This window comes from Aspergillus nidulans, chromosome IV (assembly GCF_000011425.1).
Source record: "Aspergillus nidulans FGSC A4 chromosome IV".
Taxonomy (NCBI): Eukaryota; Fungi; Ascomycota; class Eurotiomycetes; order Eurotiales; family Aspergillaceae; genus Aspergillus; species Aspergillus nidulans.
In genome coordinates, this window is record NC_066260.1 from 2126474 (window position 1) to 2147835 (window position 21362).

General features: G+C 50.5%; 8 protein-coding genes across 8 annotated transcripts, besides 1 other annotated feature; 2 read left to right on the forward strand and 6 right to left on the reverse strand.

The window, feature by feature from the left end:
* Positions 1 to 21362: part of a sequence feature (contig 1.130 1..308583(1)) that runs on past both edges of the window.
* On the forward strand, positions 1429 to 3934 carry ANIA_07626 (uncharacterized protein; the record flags this gene model as incomplete). The annotated part of the gene is made up of 3 exons (XM_675803.1): positions 1429 to 1534; positions 1588 to 1722; positions 1779 to 3934. The coding sequence occupies 3 exons, from the start codon at positions 1429 to 1431 to the stop codon at positions 3932 to 3934; spliced, it is 2397 nt and encodes a 798-aa protein (XP_680895.1).
* ANIA_10976 (uncharacterized protein) lies at positions 5046 to 7341 on the reverse strand (the record flags this gene model as incomplete). The annotated part of the gene is made up of 4 exons (XM_050612042.1): positions 5046 to 5996; positions 6047 to 7091; positions 7144 to 7229; positions 7276 to 7341. The coding sequence occupies 4 exons, from the start codon at positions 7339 to 7341 to the stop codon at positions 5046 to 5048; spliced, it is 2148 nt and encodes a 715-aa protein (XP_050468002.1).
* Positions 7392 to 8035, reverse strand: ANIA_10997 (Dabb family protein; the record flags this gene model as incomplete). The annotated part of the gene is made up of 3 exons (XM_675804.2): positions 7392 to 7546; positions 7643 to 7725; positions 7788 to 8035. The coding sequence occupies 3 exons, from the start codon at positions 8033 to 8035 to the stop codon at positions 7392 to 7394; spliced, it is 486 nt and encodes a 161-aa protein (XP_680896.2).
* ANIA_07628 (CCR4-NOT core DEDD family RNase subunit POP2) lies at positions 9065 to 11110 on the reverse strand. Its single transcript, XM_050612043.1, has 4 exons — positions 10576 to 11110; positions 9644 to 10511; positions 9524 to 9562; positions 9065 to 9478 (listed from the first exon to the last, which is right to left on the reverse strand). The coding sequence occupies exons 1-3, from the start codon at positions 11068 to 11070 to the stop codon at positions 9525 to 9527; spliced, it is 1401 nt and encodes a 466-aa protein (XP_050468003.1). The 5' UTR covers positions 11071 to 11110; the 3' UTR covers positions 9065 to 9478; position 9524.
* ANIA_07629 (NADH dehydrogenase [ubiquinone] 1 beta subcomplex subunit 3) lies at positions 11310 to 11851 on the forward strand. Its single transcript, XM_675806.2, has 2 exons — positions 11310 to 11526; positions 11578 to 11851. Exons 1-2 carry the CDS (start codon positions 11429 to 11431, stop codon positions 11732 to 11734), a joined length of 255 nt encoding a protein of 84 aa, XP_680898.1. The 5' UTR covers positions 11310 to 11428; the 3' UTR covers positions 11735 to 11851.
* On the reverse strand, positions 12081 to 13758 carry ANIA_07630 (WD40 repeat domain-containing protein). The gene has a single exon (XM_675807.2). It carries the CDS (start codon positions 13725 to 13727, stop codon positions 12150 to 12152), a length of 1578 nt encoding a protein of 525 aa, XP_680899.1. The 5' UTR covers positions 13728 to 13758; the 3' UTR covers positions 12081 to 12149.
* On the reverse strand, positions 14024 to 16101 carry ANIA_07631 (acyl--CoA ligase; the record flags this gene model as incomplete). Its single annotated transcript, XM_675808.2, has 6 exons — positions 15754 to 16101; positions 15324 to 15695; positions 14996 to 15220; positions 14786 to 14948; positions 14409 to 14731; positions 14024 to 14353 (listed from the first exon to the last, which is right to left on the reverse strand). The coding sequence occupies exons 1-6, from the start codon at positions 16024 to 16026 to the stop codon at positions 14024 to 14026; spliced, it is 1686 nt and encodes a 561-aa protein (XP_680900.1). The 5' UTR covers positions 16027 to 16101.
* Positions 19586 to 21168, reverse strand: ANIA_07632 (bifunctional alcohol dehydrogenase/S-(hydroxymethyl)glutathione dehydrogenase). The gene is made up of 6 exons (XM_675809.2): positions 21029 to 21168; positions 20964 to 20978; positions 20779 to 20893; positions 20594 to 20729; positions 19909 to 20546; positions 19586 to 19849 (listed from the first exon to the last, which is right to left on the reverse strand). Exons 1-6 carry the CDS (start codon positions 21047 to 21049, stop codon positions 19635 to 19637), a joined length of 1140 nt encoding a protein of 379 aa, XP_680901.1. The 5' UTR covers positions 21050 to 21168; the 3' UTR covers positions 19586 to 19634.

Sequence of the window (21362 nt, forward strand, 5' to 3'; positions counted from 1 at the left end):
GCTGATTCTCGATCTTCTGCTTTCACGCATAGATGCGGCAATTCCCCAGGAAAGTTCAATAATTTGGGGTTCTGCGTTCCATGGAAGCGAATGTTACTGGAAGGATGACATCGGTCATGCGATTGAAGTGTCGACAGTCACCACGCCGAGTTTATGGTTGATGAGCAACGGCGCATATTCCTCGACAACCAGAGAGCATCCACATAACCTTGCTGAATCTGGAACTGCGTTGTGAGTAACTCGGTCTTTCCGATCATGGCGTGTCGTAGCGAGCCAAGTACGAAGTACGGAGTAACTCGGCGAACTCTAGAGCAGCGGTAGATGAAACTTGGTCAAAGTCAATCTTACAAAAGTAAAAACCTATAGTCACGATGTCCCAAATGTCATCTTCTGAGTAAGTCTCTTGAGTTCAAAGGAAGTGATGCGTGTGACTCCATATATACTCAGCGTACTGGACCTCCAACCGAAGTAATCTTTGAGACTTGAAACTTCGACAGAAAGAGCAACGCAAGAGGCTCGTGCAGCACCTCATGTCTGGTCTGGGAAAGGATATGCGGTAATGTAAAGCGATGATCGAGGTGAAGATGCGGAAGATGTTGATCAGATGGAGTGACAGAGGAGTCGACCAGAGCGCGAATGGAAGCGTGAGCGGCCGGCCCCCTGAGTGATCTGCGGAAGGATACACGGCTCACTGAATCGCAACTCAGGGGCTAGTGGCTCGCCTAGCCTGTCTAGCCCGTTCAGGAGGATCACAACCTGACTCCATCCGGATATCTGCACATAAACGGTTCACTAGTGGGGAGGACATGGGGGTGGAACGGGAAAAGGGGTAAGTCGTAACGAGGACGATAACAGCGCGGCGGCGGTCAACACTGGGATTTTCCTTATAATCGTGAAAGAGCTAGTTGAATAGATAGGCGGTATATATTTCAAGACAAGTCGTGGTCTCTAGATTTTCTAGATAAAATATACCTAGAGAGACTGTTGTCAGAATGAAGCGGCTGGATGGAAAGGCTGACGTTGAGAACGCGTGTTGCTCGGATGGTTCCTCTCTTGAAGCTCGCCCGCACGAGGCCTGGCGTTGGTCAGGCCCACTGTCACTATAATGCTGTGATATTATCGATTTCTTGTTAAAATTATCGCTGTTTGCCATTGGTCACGGTCCCAGAACATTAATTAATATTGACCGTTCGCGCTCTAATTGCTTCCCCATCGCCTTCAACATCAACAACCGCCATCCACTTCCCATCATCCCTCAACCATCCCGTATTGACCGAGCGCTGGCCAGTACATCTACTCGGAGGACAAAGGATTACGCAACCGGGCGAGTTATCGTGTCGACGAATGCACGACCGATGATTGAGCTGCCAAGTCGGATGATTTCCTAACAACGGGGGAGTTGGCAATCGAGACCGCGTGTTCGTCAAGATGGCATCAGACATGGGCGACTTGCCCATGATCAAATGCTCTGACTGTGGGGTCAACGTTGACATCCTTGCGATGGGGGATCATGTCTGCGCCAAATCTGCAAACGGTAACAGCTTAATCAGTGCTCTAGGTGCAGTGTTGTTGCTAACTCCCGCGCAGTTATACCGCGAACGCTGTCCCCTCCCCCACCTCCTCCTAAGTCGATGCGGAGGCCGACATTAGGGGCGCAAGATTCATGGTCATCGAAACCTGGGCGAGCAGAGCCGCCATCAAGTATCGACTCTCTAAGAGCTAGTAGGTCCTTCTCGCCGGACACTGCTGTATCCTGTGTTAACGCCCGATCTTTATAGACCACTCGTTCCTAGAGCCAAGTACTGGGCAAGACGGCAGTCTTTATCCCTCTCCCCTTTCATCAGCTTCAGGATCGCGCTCTCCGCTCCGGACAGCCCCAGTGTCCCATGACTCTAGTGCGGACGATAGCGGCGAGGGCATCCCGAGCTTCCCTTTACCTCGGTCAATGTCGGGAAGACGGGTGAACGGCATGGCCGTGAAAGAGGAACCTGGATATACGGACGCAGTGAACAGGAGTCTTGACCATCCACCGCATAGCGCGCATTTACCACTCAACAGAGATGGGGAACAGCCACCACCGCCGTTACCGAAGGACGATGTCTCGTTCGCGCATAAACACACTGTTTCTGTAGACAGCAGGAGCAGCTATAGAACGTCCTTAGCGAGCACCCGGTACGGCGACCGCAGCTCGAAAAGATCGACCGCAATCTCCAGTCGGCGACCATCGTTTGGGAGTGTCGCTTTAGCTGGGTATAGATATGAGGAAGATATACCCCCAATTCCGCAATCTCCACCCCGTCCGTTTTATCATTCAGTTTTCTCAGATTCCTCAATGTCAGATATATCGGCAAAGAGGGATGGAAAGAACGAAGTCCACAGCGGATTTGATTTCGGTGGTGCGCTCGATAAACCTGCAGCCAGCCCTTTACGAGTTTCTTCGGCTGCGAACTCGGAACGCCTCAGCAGTTCGCGCGGATCTGCCGAGTTATTCTTTAGCAGTCCGGCGCAAAGCACATACGGCCCACCCCTCGATCTTCCCGAGTCCGAATTTCGGTCGGAGACACCGGCTGAATCTGCGAAGGTCGAATATAAAGCCTTCAGACCTTCAGCTTCCGACTATCTACAGCCAAACCCTTCGGACCCGAATGGGCAAGGAGACACGCGCAGGAAGAATTCGGACGCTACTGATGACAGCGCTATATCGGTTTCTAACTTTGCTCGCGCTCTTGGTTTGGACATTAACGATGAGGGTGTGGAAGATTCAACTTCTTCTGATTCGTCACCCTCAGAAACTAGAAGTGGCACTTCCCTATCAAGCATTCAATCCGACGTCAGCTCGTCCAGGCGGAAACCATCCGATCTAAGTCGTCTAGGTCCCGTCGTTGAAGACCCTCGGAACGAAACTGGGGCGAAAACAGAGAACCTGGATAAAAGCCAGTCAGAAAGTCATACGGCCCTTGAACCGCCTCGCATCCCCGAGAACAACTTCAGCCCTGACTCACCGACAGACCCGGCCCTGTCGAAAGGTGGCGATTTGTCTCTAGTCTCTGAAATCTCTCAGAACAGCAAGATTTCGCAAGGGCCCCGAAGCCCCCAAAGCCCCTTGAGTCCTCAAAGCGCCCAGAACTTAGAAGAGGTGGAAGAGCAAAAACCCTTAGCGCGAGCTGCTACAGAACCCACACCCCGCCCACAACAACCCAAGCCACGTGGGCCATGCCGTGGCTGCGGCGAGATGATCATTGGCAAGTCCATCTCCTCCGCTGACGGCCGCCTGACAGGCCGCTATCACCGCGCCTGCTTCGTCTGCTTCCAATGCCGCCTCCCCTTCGAAACAAACGACTTTTACGTGCTCAAGGACCGACCCTACTGCGCCCAACACTACCACGAACGCAACGGCTCGATTTGCGCTGGATGTCACGAAGGTATCGAAGGCGAATACCTTGAGACAAACGAACGCACTGGTCCTGGGCCCGGCGATACCCAGAAATTCCACCTCGACTGCCTTCGTTGTCGTACCTGCAACATCGACCTCCAAGGCGAGTACTACGAATGGAACGGCTATGTTTACTGCGAGCGAGATGCCAGGCGCGCCGCTGCTTCCGTCTCTCCCCACGGCTTCCGCCGCCCAACTATGCCTTCATCCCCTCTTGGTCCTCCTGGGCCCGGCATGCCTATGCCCCCTCCTTCTCGCGGCCGACCACCCCCGCCAGGATATCCCGGTCCTGGCCGAGGCCGAGGTCGTGGGCCTCGTCCTCCAGGCCCGCCAGGCCCGTACGGCCCTGGACCTGGCCGTAGCGGCAGACCAGGTCCTGGTCCAGCTCCATATGGACGTCCCCCGCCCTCTCCGAACAACCTCGGACTACCAGGGCAAGCACCTGGTGGCGCCCGCCGTTTCCCAGAACGACGGACCACAAGACTTATGAATATGATTTGAACGTCTGCCCTTTGCTTTATCATCGTTTATGCGTGTTGGAAAGTTCATATTTTCATCATACCCACCATATACAGGCGCTGGATTGGAAACTTTTTATTTTTTGTATTATTATTCCGTACTGGATCCTTTTCTGGTTGCAGATGTACCATCACGCCTTTCCTTTGCCCTATGTCTATGAGTTATGTTCAAGTTGCCTTCTCTGTTTCTTTTATACCTTCGTCCCTCGTCAGCCAGGCCAACACCATTTTACATATACCCCTTGATTTGTTCCAATTCTTGTTCATATTTACCTTCGAAGCAACTCACCAATTTCCGAATTGCTTCTAAGATAACACGTGTTCTATTCTCTCCATGCTGATTTGGCGCGTTGCTGTTTCCCGTGCTTTAGGATATACTTGTGTCTCTTCCTGCACAGACGTTTGGCATTTCCTTGGACATTGGTAATATGGTGCATATTAGGGCAGGCTACATACATACGATATCCTGCAGGTGCGTGGCTACTCATAATGCTTTTTGGGGTAATAGCGGAGTGTTGCTGGGCTCTCTGAATACATAGTGTATTGAAATTTTACCCTGCGTTACATGGTATAAACTCGACCTCCTATCTAGTATCTCGACCATATCCAAACTCCATTTTATTTATATACGTCGTATATATTGCTTTCAATGCGGGAAGAATCCCACAGGCCGAATTATACCTCTTTCATTGACCCACCCCATTGATCTCTCTCATTATGCACCGCTTCAGCATCATGAAAACCACCTCGCTATCGTACAATTGCGATCAAAATATCTGCCTTTCCAAAGCGAGAAGAAGGAGCGGCGACTGTGGACAACGATGGCGCGATGGAATTGACTATCATCAGCATATGCGAGGGATATCGGCATGCGGCAGGGTGATACGTATGGGACGGAGAGTGTAAGTGGAGAAGGTGGTGGTCGTAACTCTTTACATGGTCGCATGGCCTTCCTCTCTTCTTTTTCAATTCAAAATTGCCCGAAAGGTCATGGTAAGTCACTTTCAGTCTAGTGAAGGCAAGTACCCAGTCTACTGCGCCTGTCGTCCGCACGAAATTAGGGTTTGTCGTCAGCGTGTATGAATCTCCAAGTATCATGGTGCAGCGCTGTTAAATATCTCCCACATGAGCCCATCAATATCAGACATTCCGCTATAACCCATAAAATCGCCCTGCAGGAAATCATCAAACAGGTTTGAGAACTCAGAATTGGAAGCAGATGGATCGAAACCCGTATTTAGCTCGCTATGAGTCACGTGAATTGCGGCTCCATGAACATCTGCGTGCCCTTCTATCGCAGCTTGACCAGTACTTCTGTGGATAGGATAGTATAATGGCTGTGACGTAGATGACTGTGGTTGACCTGGCTGCGTTCTCAATAGCCTCTGAATCGTCGCGGTGGATAGCTCTTTGACGCAATCGCGCGCTCTCATAGCCTCAGACCAGTGCTCGCCGATGCCACTGAGGATATTCTGTGTGGTATTGAAGTTCGAGATCAACTCGTCCACAGGGACCCTCGCGGCTGCCGCTGGCAGTTTCCATATGCAATTAAGCATTACCAGGGCACCGACGAAGATTGAGTGCACAGCTAGTCGGCTGTAAAGGAGACTCCCTATCGTGTAGAGCTCGCTGAACTTTCGAAGTAGACCAAGGGCATGGTTGAAGCATTCGTCAAGGACTGCGTCAGACGGGTTTGGAATCCCAGGACTTGACCGTAATAACAAAATCATTGTCTCGTGATATTTTGCCTTGCATAAGAGCACTATCTCCGCGCTGACACCGGGCGGTTGTGGAGGGATTGCAGCGAACCAGCTGTCCAAGGACTGGACCATTTCTTGTTGCCAGCTTAGAATGTCTCGGATGACTGGGAGCGCATAAGCTGGAACGCTGCGGTTGATGCTATGCATGATGTACTTTATCTCCGAGTTCAACTGAGCTAACTTAAATAGGTGGATTGAGTACGACATGTGGGAAGTTGACTCTCCGTACGTCTGAGTATCCTTGCCAATCTTGATAAGGTCATGATCCGATATCGCGAGGGGAAACTAGACATAAGAGTTGAGCTCAGGCTTAGATGAGTATTGGTTGCACCTACCCTGATATCGCAGGCCTCGTCTCTAATGCCAATCGGTCGGCCCATCATAGTGCATACTGTTCGATCGAACGTGTAAACAACCCAGAATATACGCGTTCGCATCTCTTGATCGAACATCGATATTTGTAATGTTGAAGAAGCTCGAACGTCACGCTGAAGCCCCAGGTCAATCACGCTCGCGAGGCACTGATAATTGAGATTCCAGATGTCGATATTGCAGCTCGGATTGTATAATGCATATACCATCAGGAGAAGTAAGCACTGGAGGGACGTCACGGAACCGTGGTTGCAGACATAGTCGACATGCTTCATCGCCGACGCGTAATATCCCTCAACCGGGAGACGCACCTTGCATTGGCGTGAGAGATTCAGAGAAGCGATGGCCAAAACCATATAAACTTGGAACGTTTCCAGCGGGTTCTTGTCCTGACATGCGTAAACCCGGTTGATGGCGTCCATATGCATCTGTTCATGTAGAAAGGGGTATAGAAGGTGGATTGTTTGAAAGTATTTGGTCGTTAGTTCAATTGTGCTTTGCTTCTGAACCGGCATTGCCGCTGGGGTATTTAAAAGCTCAAGAGACAGATGAGCAGAGTCTAAGGCGGCAGTCGTTGAGATCCTTGGGCCACCACGGCAACCAGCATTATCGAGAATCCGTTTCGCAAAGAAATAGCCACTGGAGGGGCCGATATACCGACGCTCACCTCCTGGAGATAGGGACACGAGCCCGATCTCGTGCGCTTGATGAGATTCCTCATTTACTGCAGGTTGTGAACAAGCGCGTGAAGCTTCCTGGTCCCCGGTAATCACAACCCGTGGACTAACCTCAATTTGTGGGTTTCTGCTTGCCTGAAGGGGGTCATGCGATGCTTGGTGGTAATCTCTGGTGTAAGGTTCTGTGGGTTCATTGACCGTTTCCGTCTGCATTCCATCGTCCAGTGATTCTCGTGCGCTTCCAGGGCCGCAGCTTAAGTCGATATCGGGGCATCTATTTTGTACAATGGACTCAAGCCACTTGATTCGATTCTCCATGCCTGCGATGTGCCTTCAGATTCGTCAGTGTGCTTACTACCGGAAATAGAACGCAGCAGACTAACGATCTGTGAACCTCCTGCTTGCCATCATTGATGCATGGAACGCCAGCCTTTAAGCAGGAGCTGCAGGAGGGAATATTTCCATCACACTTTCCAGCGTTAGCTGTTGTTGATGCTTGTACTTGGGCAACATACGCGGATTTTCCGTCGCTGGCAGCGTTTACAGGCGGCACGATTCCGTGCCCTCTTCGGCGAGTCCATTTTCTTGTTGAGACAACGAGCAAACAACCAAAGACCTGAAACAACAATTCTTAGGCCTCTAAATGTCCAATTGTAAATCTGGTGCTTACGTCTTGACAATTGCGCCCGTACGTAAACGAGCCTGTGGAAGTAGAAGATGTGGAGAAAAAGGTCTGACGGAGAAGATCCGTTAGGTTAGCGGAGCTCCCGAACCGGTTGCCACCACCTTACAGTGCATTTACAGATACTATCTCTGATTATAAGCGCAGGACTATAACAAGATTTGGATCAATCAGGTGTCATGCCAACATAGGAAACTGACACATATATTCGTCCTCAACATCTACCTCAAAATCAAATCGAATCAAATCCTCCTTGTACGGAATGAAGTATGTAGACGTTACCCTACAAAGTAATTTTAGGGCCGAGAACTGAGATTCAGAAGGGCATAGACTATAGAAACTTACCGGTGATGGTCCTCGCTGGCTTGGTATTCTGCCAGAGCCGCCAGGTTTTCGTGGTAACTCACAAGAGCTATTTGAAACCCTTTGCTTCGTTCAATGGGATCCGTGGCGCTGGGGCTACCGACAATGAGCCGTCCATTCTTGACTGAAGGTAGATTCTTCAGTGTCTTGAGCTCTCGAATAAACTTGTTCTTCTGCTCTAAAGTGACACCGGAGCGGAATTTGAAAAGCACTGCATCATCGTTCAGCATAAACTGTTAAGTTGGATGGACAAATAACAGAAATGCGAACTTACCCATATGCATAAGCGTCATTCTGATCGGCGTGGTCGTGGTGGTTGTAATTATGAGGATAGCACAATGAGACACCGCTGAAGAGGATATGAGCGCAGTGATACAGAACTGATCTTGAACAGAAGAAGCTCTCTTAACGTCCCTTAAATAGGGTACAGGACGTAGTGAATCCTGACGGCTGTACCGATTTCTCGGATAGAGTCCGACGGAAAGGTTGGGTAACGACGGATGCGATCCGTCGAGAGCTGGCTAATTGAAAAGAAGCATCAAGGTATCGAGGAGTTGATTTGGTGAGATAGCGAATGATTCAAAGTGTTGTGATTAGAATCAGAATAGCTTTTTCGTCTCCATTTCAAGCTTCGCCAAATTGGTGGCAGGTATAGAACTCTGAAATCATGGAACCGCAGCCATGACCACACCAGTTTCCTTTGAGCCAGCGTTATAAGCATGTAGAAAGTATAGCTGAGCATGCGGTGAATTTTGACATCTATGGGAGAAGCAAAGACTGAGATGTTAAATGAACCACAGTATAATCTATTGGGTATGGAAACCATCCATCAACCACATCTACCTGCAAAGGACAGCTATGACAATCATCCTTCCGGTCACTTTTCCCAGGCTGAGATTATAGATAGCGATTAGTTTGCCTGAGATCTCTCTTCACGTTCTCTTCGTGTAGTTCATTCGCAAGCTAACATGGCTTGTTATGTGCATTATACCACGGTGACAATGGGGGAAGACAGATACTGCTCTACAACCAGTATTTCTGAGCAATTGAGCTCGCGCTGTATATCACGCGAAAAGGTTCAGCACTAACAGTCCAAGATGGGATCTTAGTTGGCCGCAAGCGCTTTGTTTTAGGATTTATAGTAATTGAGCAGCTAGGCTTGGAGGCAAAGATTATATCTGGACCAGGAATATCTTACAAAGAAACATACTCTGCCAAGAATGAAAAAGATCCAACCCATTTCTACCTACGGTTATCTATAAAGAAATAGGCACAAGGCACGGAACGTCTGGAAACCTTAAGAAGAACATAAATCCGCGATAACGCCCGTATAACAGCATCAGATTCCAGCCGAAGAGGAAATAGAAGAGAAAGAAAAAGGCAACACCATACACCCATCCATTTACTAATCACCCTCCAAAACCAAGTGACGAATTTTAAACTCATAGGAATCGAGTGCATATCATTTGCCACAGAGATAAGATGACAAACATACACCGAGACCGCAACGAGACGAGAAAGGTCACGAAAATGCCGCATGGTGTGTACGTCCGTCAAATCGTGGTTCATTGCTAGGTGCTAAAGGCCGAGTATGGCGAAGTAGCGGGGAAAAAAGGGGCGTGGGGAAGACAAACGACGGAGAGAGAGACAAGCCTCGGACAGCCAAAACATGCCTATACATTAGCAGAAGAGTAGAGAGGCCGAAACCGAAGCCGAACCTCACGACTTGGCCATCTGATATTGTCCTAGGACTCCACCTGTAGCTCCTGGAGTCAGCGCTCCGGGCGTGTGATTTTGGGGGGTTTGAACGCCAGCATTATTTGGGGTGCTCGGCGTACCAGCAGCTGAGTATATTGTGGCGCCGTTGAGATTGGGTGTTTGGTGCGGATTATTATGGTATGTCACAGTCGGCATTTGACCGTTCAAGCCCCATATCTGCCCAGAGTACTTGGAGTCGTCGATCTTGCCGTTGAAGACCAATTGACGCATCTTCCAGAAAATCTCCCCTGTGACGAGGGAGTCCGATCCGGCTTGGTGTGCGATGCCAACCCTTTTCACTCCAAGCTCGTCTGCGATGTCCTGAAGCCCAGACTTTTGCCCGAGATTGGAGATGATCTGAGCAGCAGCCGGAGTTAGTGGTGAGTCATTGACAGCTTGGTTGCGTGTTGCGTGTTTCATCAAGTATTTGATGTCATATAGCGATGGGAAGAAGATGTTGAGGAGCTTATGGAATTCTTCCTCATTCTCTGGAAGCGCTTGACAGAGCATAATCTTCATCAGGTAGCCAAAGTCGTACCCGGAATGGAACGAGATCCAATGGACATCATCCAATAATACCAGTCCAGAGCTAATCAGCAGTGCTCCAAATTCAAGCGGGTCGATACCGTTCTTCTCATGCGTTGCAAAGTCAATGCCGGCTTTTGCTAACATTGCCGTTGATTCCTGTGCGTACATGTCCTCTTCTAGTGAAAACCGGAAGTTGAACTGCCATGTGCAAGGTGCAGGTACCAGGCCATTTCCTAATGGCTGGCCATTCGCATCGGTGGCATCTGGCGGTGGGACTTCCCCTTTCGGCGAAAAAAGCGTGATCCCGAGCTGTATCATCTTCAACAAGTCGACATTGCATCTTAATGTTTGGTAGTGGTAGTCTGCCTTGTTCGTGAAAGAACCGATCGGGCGTGCGACGATTCCGGGGAATTCTGTATCCTACAGGACTTAGCATCGACTGCAGCCGAGACAATTATTTATGCTTCGTCCAGAGCAAACTCACCATGCTGATATAAGGGTACCTCTCGACAAGATGTCTCAAAACCGCCATCTCCTGGGCAAGATTGTGTTTCCACACGTCACGTATCCTTGTCTTTACGCCACCACCCTTCCCCTCAAGTGTAAACCGCCCATCATGCGCCTGATGTAATTGCTGCTGCTGCATCTGCGCGCCTCTCGCAAACCCCATCTGAGCCGCATGGCTCGCGAGCCCCGTTCCTCCACCATCCCCCGCGGCTCCGAATCCCGCGACGGACATTCCATTCCCAACCCCGGCACCAGCTAACGTAAACGGGTTCATATTTGCGTTCGCGTTCGCCGTTGTGAAACCAGGGTGTACGCCAAGCGAGGGAGGTGGAAGAGCTGTGTTGCTAGACTGGGCGTGTGCTGGGTGATGCTGCGCTTGCTGTTGTTGCTGGAGATGAGCCTGCTGCTGTGCTAGATGTGAATAGGGCCCGGTGAGACCGGTAGGCCCGTATCGGCCGACGGGAGGGGGCATATTAGCGGTATGTGAATCGGTGTCGACTGCGACTCGAGGGGCTGGTCATGCATCTGAGATTGGTGGGCTTCGATAGGATGAAGACACAGCAGCAGAATAATGCCGACTCCGCTGGTCAAAAGCGGAAGGCGGAAAAGGCTTGTGCTGCTGATTTGGGATTAGCGCGCCAAGCTTGGGTTTCTCCGGCTTCCCTTCGCAACTGACGACTTCAAAACCACCACAGGAAGCCCTGACAGCTCGTACGTCGTTCTCCGCTTCGCTTGTGCTCGGAATACGGCGGGATTCACTGCTCAATAGAATACTGTCGCTCCTTATCATCAATTGATTGCCAACTTCTGTGCGATCTTACGTCCACACAATGCCTGCTCCCAATCCCACCGGCTTTGACATCAACGAGTTCAAGGCCGCGGCCAACCCGCGGTCGGTTTGGGCCAAGAGGGACCCATGGGCTCGACAGTACGGTTTTCAATAAATTTGTCCGAAGACTATGAGCTGACTGTTCTGCAGTGAGGCGTGGAGGTACACCGGTCCATTCAGCCGCTTCAACCGATTCAGGAACATTTTCCCTGGCTTCGGTATCGCTACCGTTGCGTTCGCCGGCTACTGCGCCTACGAGCACTTCTTCATAAAAGACGATCACCACCACGGCGATAGCCATCACTGAGGGCAAGGGAAGACAAGACGTTATGAGTCAGAAATAGACGTGCCCTAAGAGCGGAGGATACCCCGGCTTTCTTACGGAACCCGGGCTCGATCTAAAGGCAGTTGGCGCGCCAGGTACGGTATGTGTGAGGTTGTGCTATATTATAGAAGGGTTGCCTGGTTGGATTCTATCTGATCATTGCGCATGATCCCTGTCCGCAAACGGCGCCTGGGTTTGAATTGCCAGTGTACATAGCATTTGTTTTTGTATCGAAACTACTGATCCCCGGGATACAAATGGATTTTGTCTGTCCGTCTCAAACTCGGTGTACCCAAGGCTAGAAGATTTAACCGTTCCCGAATGTAAGGACCAGCAGAAATACCATAATGATTTGTCTATATACGAATCGACTCAACCAGGTCAATATCTAAACCAACTACTCCTCGAAAACCAATGAGATACCATCATCACCAGCCGTAACTACCCTCTTTCCATCAAATCCCTGAACAAAACCCATGATTCCACCCGCTTGTTCGCCCTCGTCGTTTTCTGTGAGGCCAAGATGCCCTTTCCATTCAGTCAACATTCCCTGGGCAGCGGCGGTAGTGCCACCACGAGCATCCCATCTTCTGACAACACCGTCGATACCAACGGATGTTAGGAGATATGACCGGTGACCCGCAGTCGCCGCAGCCAAAGGACTCGGGCGAACTGATGGTGCGACCGCCGCGCGACTTTGTAAGAACTCAACCTTCACCACGGCACCCTCGTGTGCCTCCTTGATATGTCGACGAACAGCGAACCGATGAGCTGTGTCGAAGAGCGCAATCGAGCCATCAACAGAGCCAGCCGCAAGCAGAGTTAACGGAGGAGCGGAAAATGAGAGGGTCTCGACGCTGTCCGTCTGAGGCTGAAGCGACGCGAGAAGAGTACCCGCTGTAGCAGCGGAGGTTTGTGTAGCAGGCCTGCCTTTTGCTTTGGAAGAAGCACCGGCGCCGGCACCAGCACCAGCTTGGCCGAGACGCGGAAGGCCGACGATTTTGATGTGCCCCTCAGCCCCACCGACAGCTGCAAAGCCACCACCGGGTGCAATCGCAACAGAGTAGAGACCACCCTCAACAGCAAACCGCTGATCCTCGGCCGTCAATCCGACAACCGCACTCGTTCCAGCAGAGTATGAGACGCCAGCGGCCGCAGCAGCACCAAACACATCGTAAACATAGAAGCTACCGTCCTCGGAGACAGTTGCAAGAAGGTTTCCATCAGGCGTCCACGCCCCAGCAGTACAAGGGCCTGTGTGCTGGAAGAAACTCTGCACAATCGATATGGGCTCCGACGCGTCTTTATGATTAATCCGGAACACCCACGCACTGCCATCGCTACCACCAAGCGCAATAACGTTCGCCTTCTCGTCGTTCTCGCCTTGTCCACTTCCGGTGGGACAAACAGCAACCCAGTTGATTTCCTCTACCTCCTGTACTTCAGCCACAAACGCCCACGCCATTCCGTCAAGCTTCGGTGTTGTATCTCTCCAAGCACGCAGCTTCCCATCAAGTCCTGCCGTAAGAACATACTCGCCGCGCGGCTCAGTAAACGCTACCGCATTGACACTGTCACTATGTCCTTCCATCCTCAACAAAGGCTGCAGCGATTCTCGCTCCCTCCGCGGCTGTGGATCACTCTCGTAGCTGGCAGGTAGGACTGGCTTCTCAGAATTCGGGGTTGAGTCGAAAAGGTAGGCGCTGTCATCTCCTGACCCCGTAACAACAATGGCATTATGGATTGGGTGTTGCGCGATACAGAAGATTGAATCTGTATGAGCGTCGAAGTGGGCAGCAGAGTCATTATGGAGCTCAATCTCTTGGTCTTCAAACGTCATTTCTTGGTCACCATCGACATCTTCGCCGTCGGACTCCATGGGGTGGTCTTCATCGCGGGTGAAGACCTCTTCTGCCTCGTCGGCGTCAATGAAGGCGTCTTCTTCGTTTTGGCGGTTAGGGTCTGAGGACGACATTATGGAAATTATGGGTATATGGAGGAGTCGTCGGCTTGAAATGCTTAGAATGCTATGAAAGAAAACAGAAATATAAAGTAGCTGGAAATTTCATCACCCCGCTTAGAAATTCATTTCTTCCCCGCGCTTCGACCAAACACTGCAAACTTTATGGCACAAAAAATTATTAATCAGCACAAACAGATCATTGGCGGTATAAATTCTATGTCTAACCTGCATAATATACTATTCTGCAAACTGTATGCTCACCGTATACGCAAGAACGCATCAAGAACTCGATCCTCTTTGAAAGACATCTATAGCTTAGAGCCTGCTTGTCTGCGCATAGCCGCCTCCTGGTCACGAAGTAGCCGTCGCAAGATCTTTCCGCTAGGGCTCTTGGGAACAGTGTCGATGAATCTCACACCACCCTTAAGCCATTTGTGTCGCGCTTTATGATCCTGCACATATTTGACGATCGACTTGACTGTAGCCTCGTCATCTGGTCCCGCCTCAGGTGACTTAGATACAATTGCTTTAGGTACCTCACCGGCAGCGTCATCGGGGATGGCGATGACAGCGCAATCTGCCACCGCTGGGTGGGTGAGGAGATGCGCTTCAAGCTCGGCTGGAGCGACTTGGTGACCCTAGCACGCAGGTTAGTTATCGGGGGGTCATGCTTTCCTGTACATTGCTACGAACCTTGACTTTGATCAGCTCCTTGATTCGGTCGACAATGAACACATGTTCATTGCCCTTGGGGCTCTTCCGAATCACGGCTTCATCACCGGTATGCATCCATCCATCGCCAAACGTCTCTTTGGTAGCTTTCTCATTGTTGAGATAGCCAAGAACGACGCTGGGAGCTCGGACCCAGAGCTCACCAGGGGTGTCATACTTGGTAATATCCTCCCCTTCTGGGGTCACGATACGTGCCTCTACGCCGGGGATAAGCCAACCGGAAGACCCAGGCACGATGTCATCAAAGTGTGTGGCCGTGACGACCGTTGATGTCTCGGTAAGGCCTGTGAATCGAAATCAGTAATCTATCGGTCATACTCATGAAGCTGATGACCTACCATATGCCTGCCGAATAGCAACCTTCGGATATCTCTTTTGAAAGTCGAGAGCGGTCTCTTGACCCAGTGGTGCCGCCCCAGTCACGAGCGCCACCGCCGAGTTAAGGTCATACTCAGCGCATATTTCTGGGCTCCGAAGCATAGTGATAATGATCGGAGGAACCTTGCAGCTCGTTAGATAGGTTCGCTTCCGGACAGGATAAGACTTACCACAAACAAAACAGAGATCTTGAATCTTTGGACGGCGGCCAAACACGACCTCAACTCGAACTTGGGAAGAACTATGACTTGATCTCCCCGGAAGGTCCCAGCATGGCAGATAACAACCAGTCCGTAAATATGGCTCTGGGGGAGCAGGCCCAGCAAGACGTCACTATAGTAGCTGCCGTCCGCATTCTTGCGGGTATCACGCCATGATTTCTCTAAAGCCGTCATCTGCAGAACATTTGCAATAACATTGCGGTGCGCAATCATTACTCCTTTCTAATGCTCTGTCAGCGCTCAAGAAATGCCCCTTATCTGGAGGGTGGTTACTTACAGGTAACCCTGACGTTCCGCTAGAATAGCATAGATAGGCAGTTCGACGCGCGCCCTCGCCTGCCCCCCATTTGAGCTTCTCCAACTTCGGAAGAGACTTTCCTTCCTCGACGATCTGTGAGAGTGTCTTAAATTCCGTCGGGATCTTCCCGCTACCGGGCAACACATCAATCAAATAAATACGGTCTTTAGGTAGCCCTGCCGCAGATGCCGCTTTCAGAGCCGTGGGGAGAAGCGGAACGCAAGTGAACATAGCCTTTGCTTTTGAATCGAGTAGTTGGTGCTTCAGCTCATCTGCGGAGTAGGCGGCATTGGCGGGAGAAACAATCCCGCCAAGCTCGTGCGTCGCCCAACCCAAAGGAATCGAGTCGATCTTCAAAGTTAAAAGATAAGCATCTGTTCCAGGCATAAAACAATTATCCAAGACTTACTGTGTTCAAGCTAAAGATAACAAGTGTCTTATCCCATTCGGAACCCCCATTGGGCTCCCAATTGAGCAACTTCGCAAGCCCGCGCGACATATACTCTACCCTGTCCTTGACCTCGAGCGCCGAGTATGTCTTTCCGGTGAGGCCACAGGTAAATGGGTGTCGTGCTTTGGATAGAGGATAGCGGCCATTGGCGTCTGTGAGCATGAACTCGCTGATTGGAATATTGTCAGGAATAGGCGGTAACACCGCAGGACTTGGGGATGTGAAAACCATGGCTGCGGCTATGATCGCACGCTACAAGCTGAGGACTTAGTAGTGTAATAAACCGTAATAGTTCGCAGGCTTGAGGGAAGAAGGGGGAGAAAAGGGTTGAAGATAAAATGAACTCGGCTAAGGAGCATTAACCGGGGTCTACGACGTGCGGGGGAAGCTCCAGCGAACCCCACGAGCCTTACCTAATATGGAATGCCGAATTTCTTCCTTGTGTCTGTCCAGGGGCTCTCGGCTTTCGTCCATGGCAGTTCATCGTTCATCAATGAAACCATTGGCCAATCATCATTATAACCAAATACTGAGCTCCTGGGGCGCGGGGCACACGAGCCAAACCCCGCGTTACTCCTTACTGCGCCATGCCGACCAGCTTCCATGATCTTCAAGCATTGCCCAGCCACCAAGATCCACATAGCCGCGTTAGCAGCGCAGCGGAGCAGAAAAGCGGATCTATACTGGTATACAGATTGCAACTCACGGGGATATGCATGATTATTGAACCTTTAACCGCGTCATTTGAGGTCACTGGCCCACTCACTCGGTTTTGCGACGTTGCTGCCGACGCGGTCCTCGGTAGACTTGGGCCAATGCCATACGCAATAAACTATGACAACAAACCCGGTCAATGAAGTGGTTGAGATCGAAACCATTATTGGAACCAGATCTCTGATGACTATGAACGCCGCCACATTTAGCCGTTCTAGCGAGTCTTGCCTTGCGAAAATGTCGCGTTAGTATTTTGTTGCGTACATAGGGAGCCGCCGGTACTAGCGCTGTCTGAATAGGTCGAAGCCGATGCAGACGAGACGGGAAATGCTTAACAGGCTGCAGGGAAAATCATATCGTTCAATACCTTAGAGCTGGGTAGCACAAGTGGCGCCACAGACTGCAGAGCCGCAGGGAGCGGGGTGCCTCCGAAAACACTCGACAAGGATCTCATGGTTGCCGGTCCAGATTTTGCCCAAAAGAAGTCCATCTTACACTGACGCCAGCCTTGACGAGCTGTCCAGGCGGTTCGTACTCATCATATTGCGAAAGTTCCAAATCAGTGATACCTCGTCGCTTCTGGGAATTCGCTTATTCTTGGAGACCGTCTTGCTTCCACAATTTCCACGATCATAGTCGAATGCGAGATAATAGAGCAGTGCGACGATGCTATTATCAGAGTTCCTGCAATTAAATGGCCGTCAAGCGCTGCCTCGTATGGGTCATAGGATTCATCTCCATGTGCAGTCGAGCTCTTAGATCACCATCGCGTGATAGACAACGCTACTTCATGCAAGATGACTCCAGTAGCACCAGCCCAATAAGGCTCCCCACTTCTTCAGTATCCCGGTACAGCGACCAGCGATCGACGATCGCAGTTTCTGAGATTCTCACCCAGTGTTAAAGTATCGGATGGGCTTACGCGATTGCGAGTCTGTGAACTTGTACAAGGAGCTTTATTTGCTTGCTGATGTACCTGTTCAAAAGGATTTCCCAATGACGATGCACCTAGTTCTATGGTATGATCATAAGTTAAGATAAGAGAGACTATTCTATGAATTATGCATACTCGTCCTATCATAATTATCAATCTACAGGACCCTTGTCTGGATAAGGAGATAGCCGTGCGTTTATTCCTAGAGGTCAAGCGGACACATTTTACAGCTTCTACGCCAACCTACTATTTAAATGTCCAAGAATGCAGATGGTCTGAATGCCGATAAGATTCCCGTCCATAATTCCAGCGCAGTTGATGTCGCCCAGCTTTATATCCTCTTGGCTTCCGATCCCTGATGAATAGGGATCTACTTACTTTACTAGCTACGAATTGGGCCTTAGAATTGCTACATCCGGCACTACGACCGAAGACGAAGAATGACGAATACATGTACAATACCGCTCGAATCTTCCACCAGACAATGTTTGATGATGGGTGAATATTACAGGTTCTCGCAGAGGACGACCTACGACTCTGTGACGGGCTCGAATTAATGCTATCATTGGAGGTTGGCCCAGCCAGGAAAGTGTCTGGAACTACCGAATTGATTTCCTAGATTATGGAAATAGTGGTCGAAGCATGTATAATGGCCAAATATACACATATTTTCACGGGCCTGTCGGTCACAATCCAACCTGGACCACAGTGTGCGTGAAAGGAGCAGGTTTGTAGGCTCTCTTTGAGGGTAGAGCGCGGCAGAGAAACTCTCTAGAAGAGAAACTACAGGCGCCCGCAAACATTGAGTCGACCAGAAGCTTATATTTAGCTGAGACGAAGTAGTGGTGAGTATTTTCGTACTTGCTGGCTAGTTGATATCGCAAAAAACTCTGTCCTCTAGATCTTGTATAGGTCTTGACCTTTGCATAGTCTCACAAGCGCCGCTAAATTCATATGAGCCAGTTTATTCTCCTTCTCCCAGCTAGCTCTTATCTACATCACCAACTGCAATAACACCAAAACGGGCTACTTCAAACGGAGGCACCATCATGCCGTCTGAATCCACCTTCCACATTTCGTGTCCTATAGTTGACCCATCAAGCTACAACCAGACAACCTCAGGTCCCCTTCCAGCCTGCAGAAGCCGGACGGGAAGAAATGGGACGGTCTCAAGGCAATATTTCTTGAACTGGATATGGGATGCCAGCCTTTCCTGGCCATTCAGCTAATCCAGCTCTTAATGCTCTAGGAGCGCCATAGCTACCGCTTGTTTCCTTCTAATGGCCAATATAATTAGGATGCTACAAGTATCTGCTTGATTGTTCCAAAAGCTCGACGGACAATACCGTTTCGCAGCCAGTTTATCCTGTCTGATCCATCGGAAGCATATCCGAGCCGATCGGATGTTATGCCGACAGTTATCTCATATTCTCCAGCGCTACAAAGTAAGTGCATTATTTTAGGTTGTATCATTGAAGACTGCACTCATGATACCGAACTGTTCATGCCTGGGGAATACTGATGCTAGAGGCTAGATACGAAGAGGTCGCGGGTAGACTACATCTATTGTTGTCCAGGTGCTTATGCGGGGGAGTAACCTGTATTGGAGTAATTATTACCTTTCCATACTAGTCTTATTAGGGTATACCGTAGTTCAATATGTGTCTATTGTGATAATGCAGGGCTGAAACGGCTGTGATAGGGAACTTATTGAACTGGTCTAGGAATGTCATCATCCCATTTTCAGATGTTGAGCTTGTACGCAGATCATAACATACTGTAGAGAGGACCTTGGAGGTAGACTGGAGGCACGAGCGGAGTTATTGAAGGTGCAGGTCCATCTCAACAAGGTCTGTATGAGGAAAAGATATCCTAGGAATCTAACACAGTGCAAGTGTCCACAGCTTGATGGTTACTGCTATCGCGATTGTGGTCGAATCCAGAATAATTAAAGCATGGTGGCATTTCTGTAGGGTCGGTTGAAAAGTATGTAACCCTCAGTGACATGTCAGTAGCCAATGTCGTTGAGGTGGCCTGAGGACCTTGCGGATTCAGCCACATATATTAGACCTCTGTATCCTATCCAGCCCAGAAATCCAACCATCCCTTCTTTCTCAGAATTAAACACACACTTGTTATAGCTTCATATAATTCATAACTTATTCAACTACAAGCAAATTTTATAAGGTATTTATGACAGGTCAACAACGCAGCGGATGCAGTCACCCGCCTTCATCTGCTCAAAGGCAGTGTTGATGTTGGCGAGGGGCTCACGGTGGGTGATGAACTCATCCACCTTGAGCTTGCCATCCAGATAGTCATCCACCAGGCCAGGGAGTTGAGTGCGGCCCTTGATACCACCGAAAGCACAGCCGCGCCATACACGACCGGTGACGAGCTGGAATGCTGTAGCATGGGGAGTTAGCAGAAGGCTCAACGAAGTCTCAATTAGATTGGCGGCTTACGTCGTGTGGAAATCTCCTGGCCTGCAGCAGCGACACCAATGACGATACTCTCACCCCAGCCCTTGTGGCAGGCCTCGAGGGCAGCGCGCATAACGCCAACGTTTCCGGTGCAGTCGAAAGTATAGTCGCAGCCACCGTCGGTCATCTCAATGAGCTTCTCCTGAATAGTCTGGCCGTTGAGCTTGGTCGGGTTGACGAAGTCAGTGGCACCGAACTTGCGGGACCATTCCTCCTTGGCATCGTTGACGTCGACGGCGATGATCTTGCCGGCCTTGTTCTTGACGGCACCCTGCATGACGGAGAGACCAACACATCCAGCACCGAAGACAGCGATGTTGGAGCCCTCCTCAACCTTGGCGGTGACGACGGCGGCACCGTAGCCGGTCGTGATACCGCAACCGAGCAGGCACGATCGGTCAGTAGGGATCTTGTCGGTAACGGCGACGACGGAGATGTCGGCAACAACAGTGTACTGTGAGAAGGTGGAGGTGCCCATGAAGTGCAGGAGGTCCTTGCCGCGGGCCTTGAAGCGGGATGTGCCGTCGGGCATGACACCCTTGCCCTGGGTAGCGCGGATCTTGCCGCAGAGGTTGGTCTTGCCGGACTTGCAGAACTTGCATTCTCGGCACTCGGGGGTGCTGCGTTTGTTAGCCAAGCGCTTTCTCGGCTTAATTTCGAAACCTACTAGAGAGCAATGACGTGGTCACCGGGCTTCACAGACGTGACACCCTCACCGACGGACTCGACAATACCGGCACCCTCGTGTCCGAGGATGACGGGAAACGCTCCTTCGGGGTCCTTTCCGGAGAGAGTGTAGGCATCTGTCGTTATCAGTAAAATCCAACGCGCTGCATCAATTCGATCACTGACCTGTGTGGCAGACACCAGTGTGAAGGACCTGGATGCGAACCTCATGGGCCTTGGGAGGTGCGACCTCAACGTCCTCAATGGAGAGGGGCTCACCGGCGGCCCACGCGATCGCCGCCTACAACTGCAATTGGTACACGAACTCGGACTCCCATTGTTTATTCATTTTGCGTGCAGGTCAATCTTACCTTACAAGTGATGGTCTAGAGCAATTAGTTGCGGTTCATACATCATGAATGAGGAAAAGACCTACCTTGCCAACAGTGCTAGCCATGACGACAGGGGTGGAAGAATCGGATGGATGGATAAAGTTAGAAGGACTCTGGGGAATCGCAGCGGAAGAAGGTGGGTAAAAGAGTCAGCAGCGATCGGAGAAACGAGGTATTGATTTCTCCAAATGGATTGGGCCGAAATTAAAAGAAGAAGAAGATGCAAAGACGCAGAGAAGAGGCAGAAAAGTGGTGAGGGGGACGAGGGGGTGGGGTAGGTAATGAGGGGCCACGGCCGTCTATCGTGATCGCGTCTTGCTGTTATTCGACCGGCGTCCACGAATGATACTATAATCCTAGCTCTCTTTTCTTATTTCT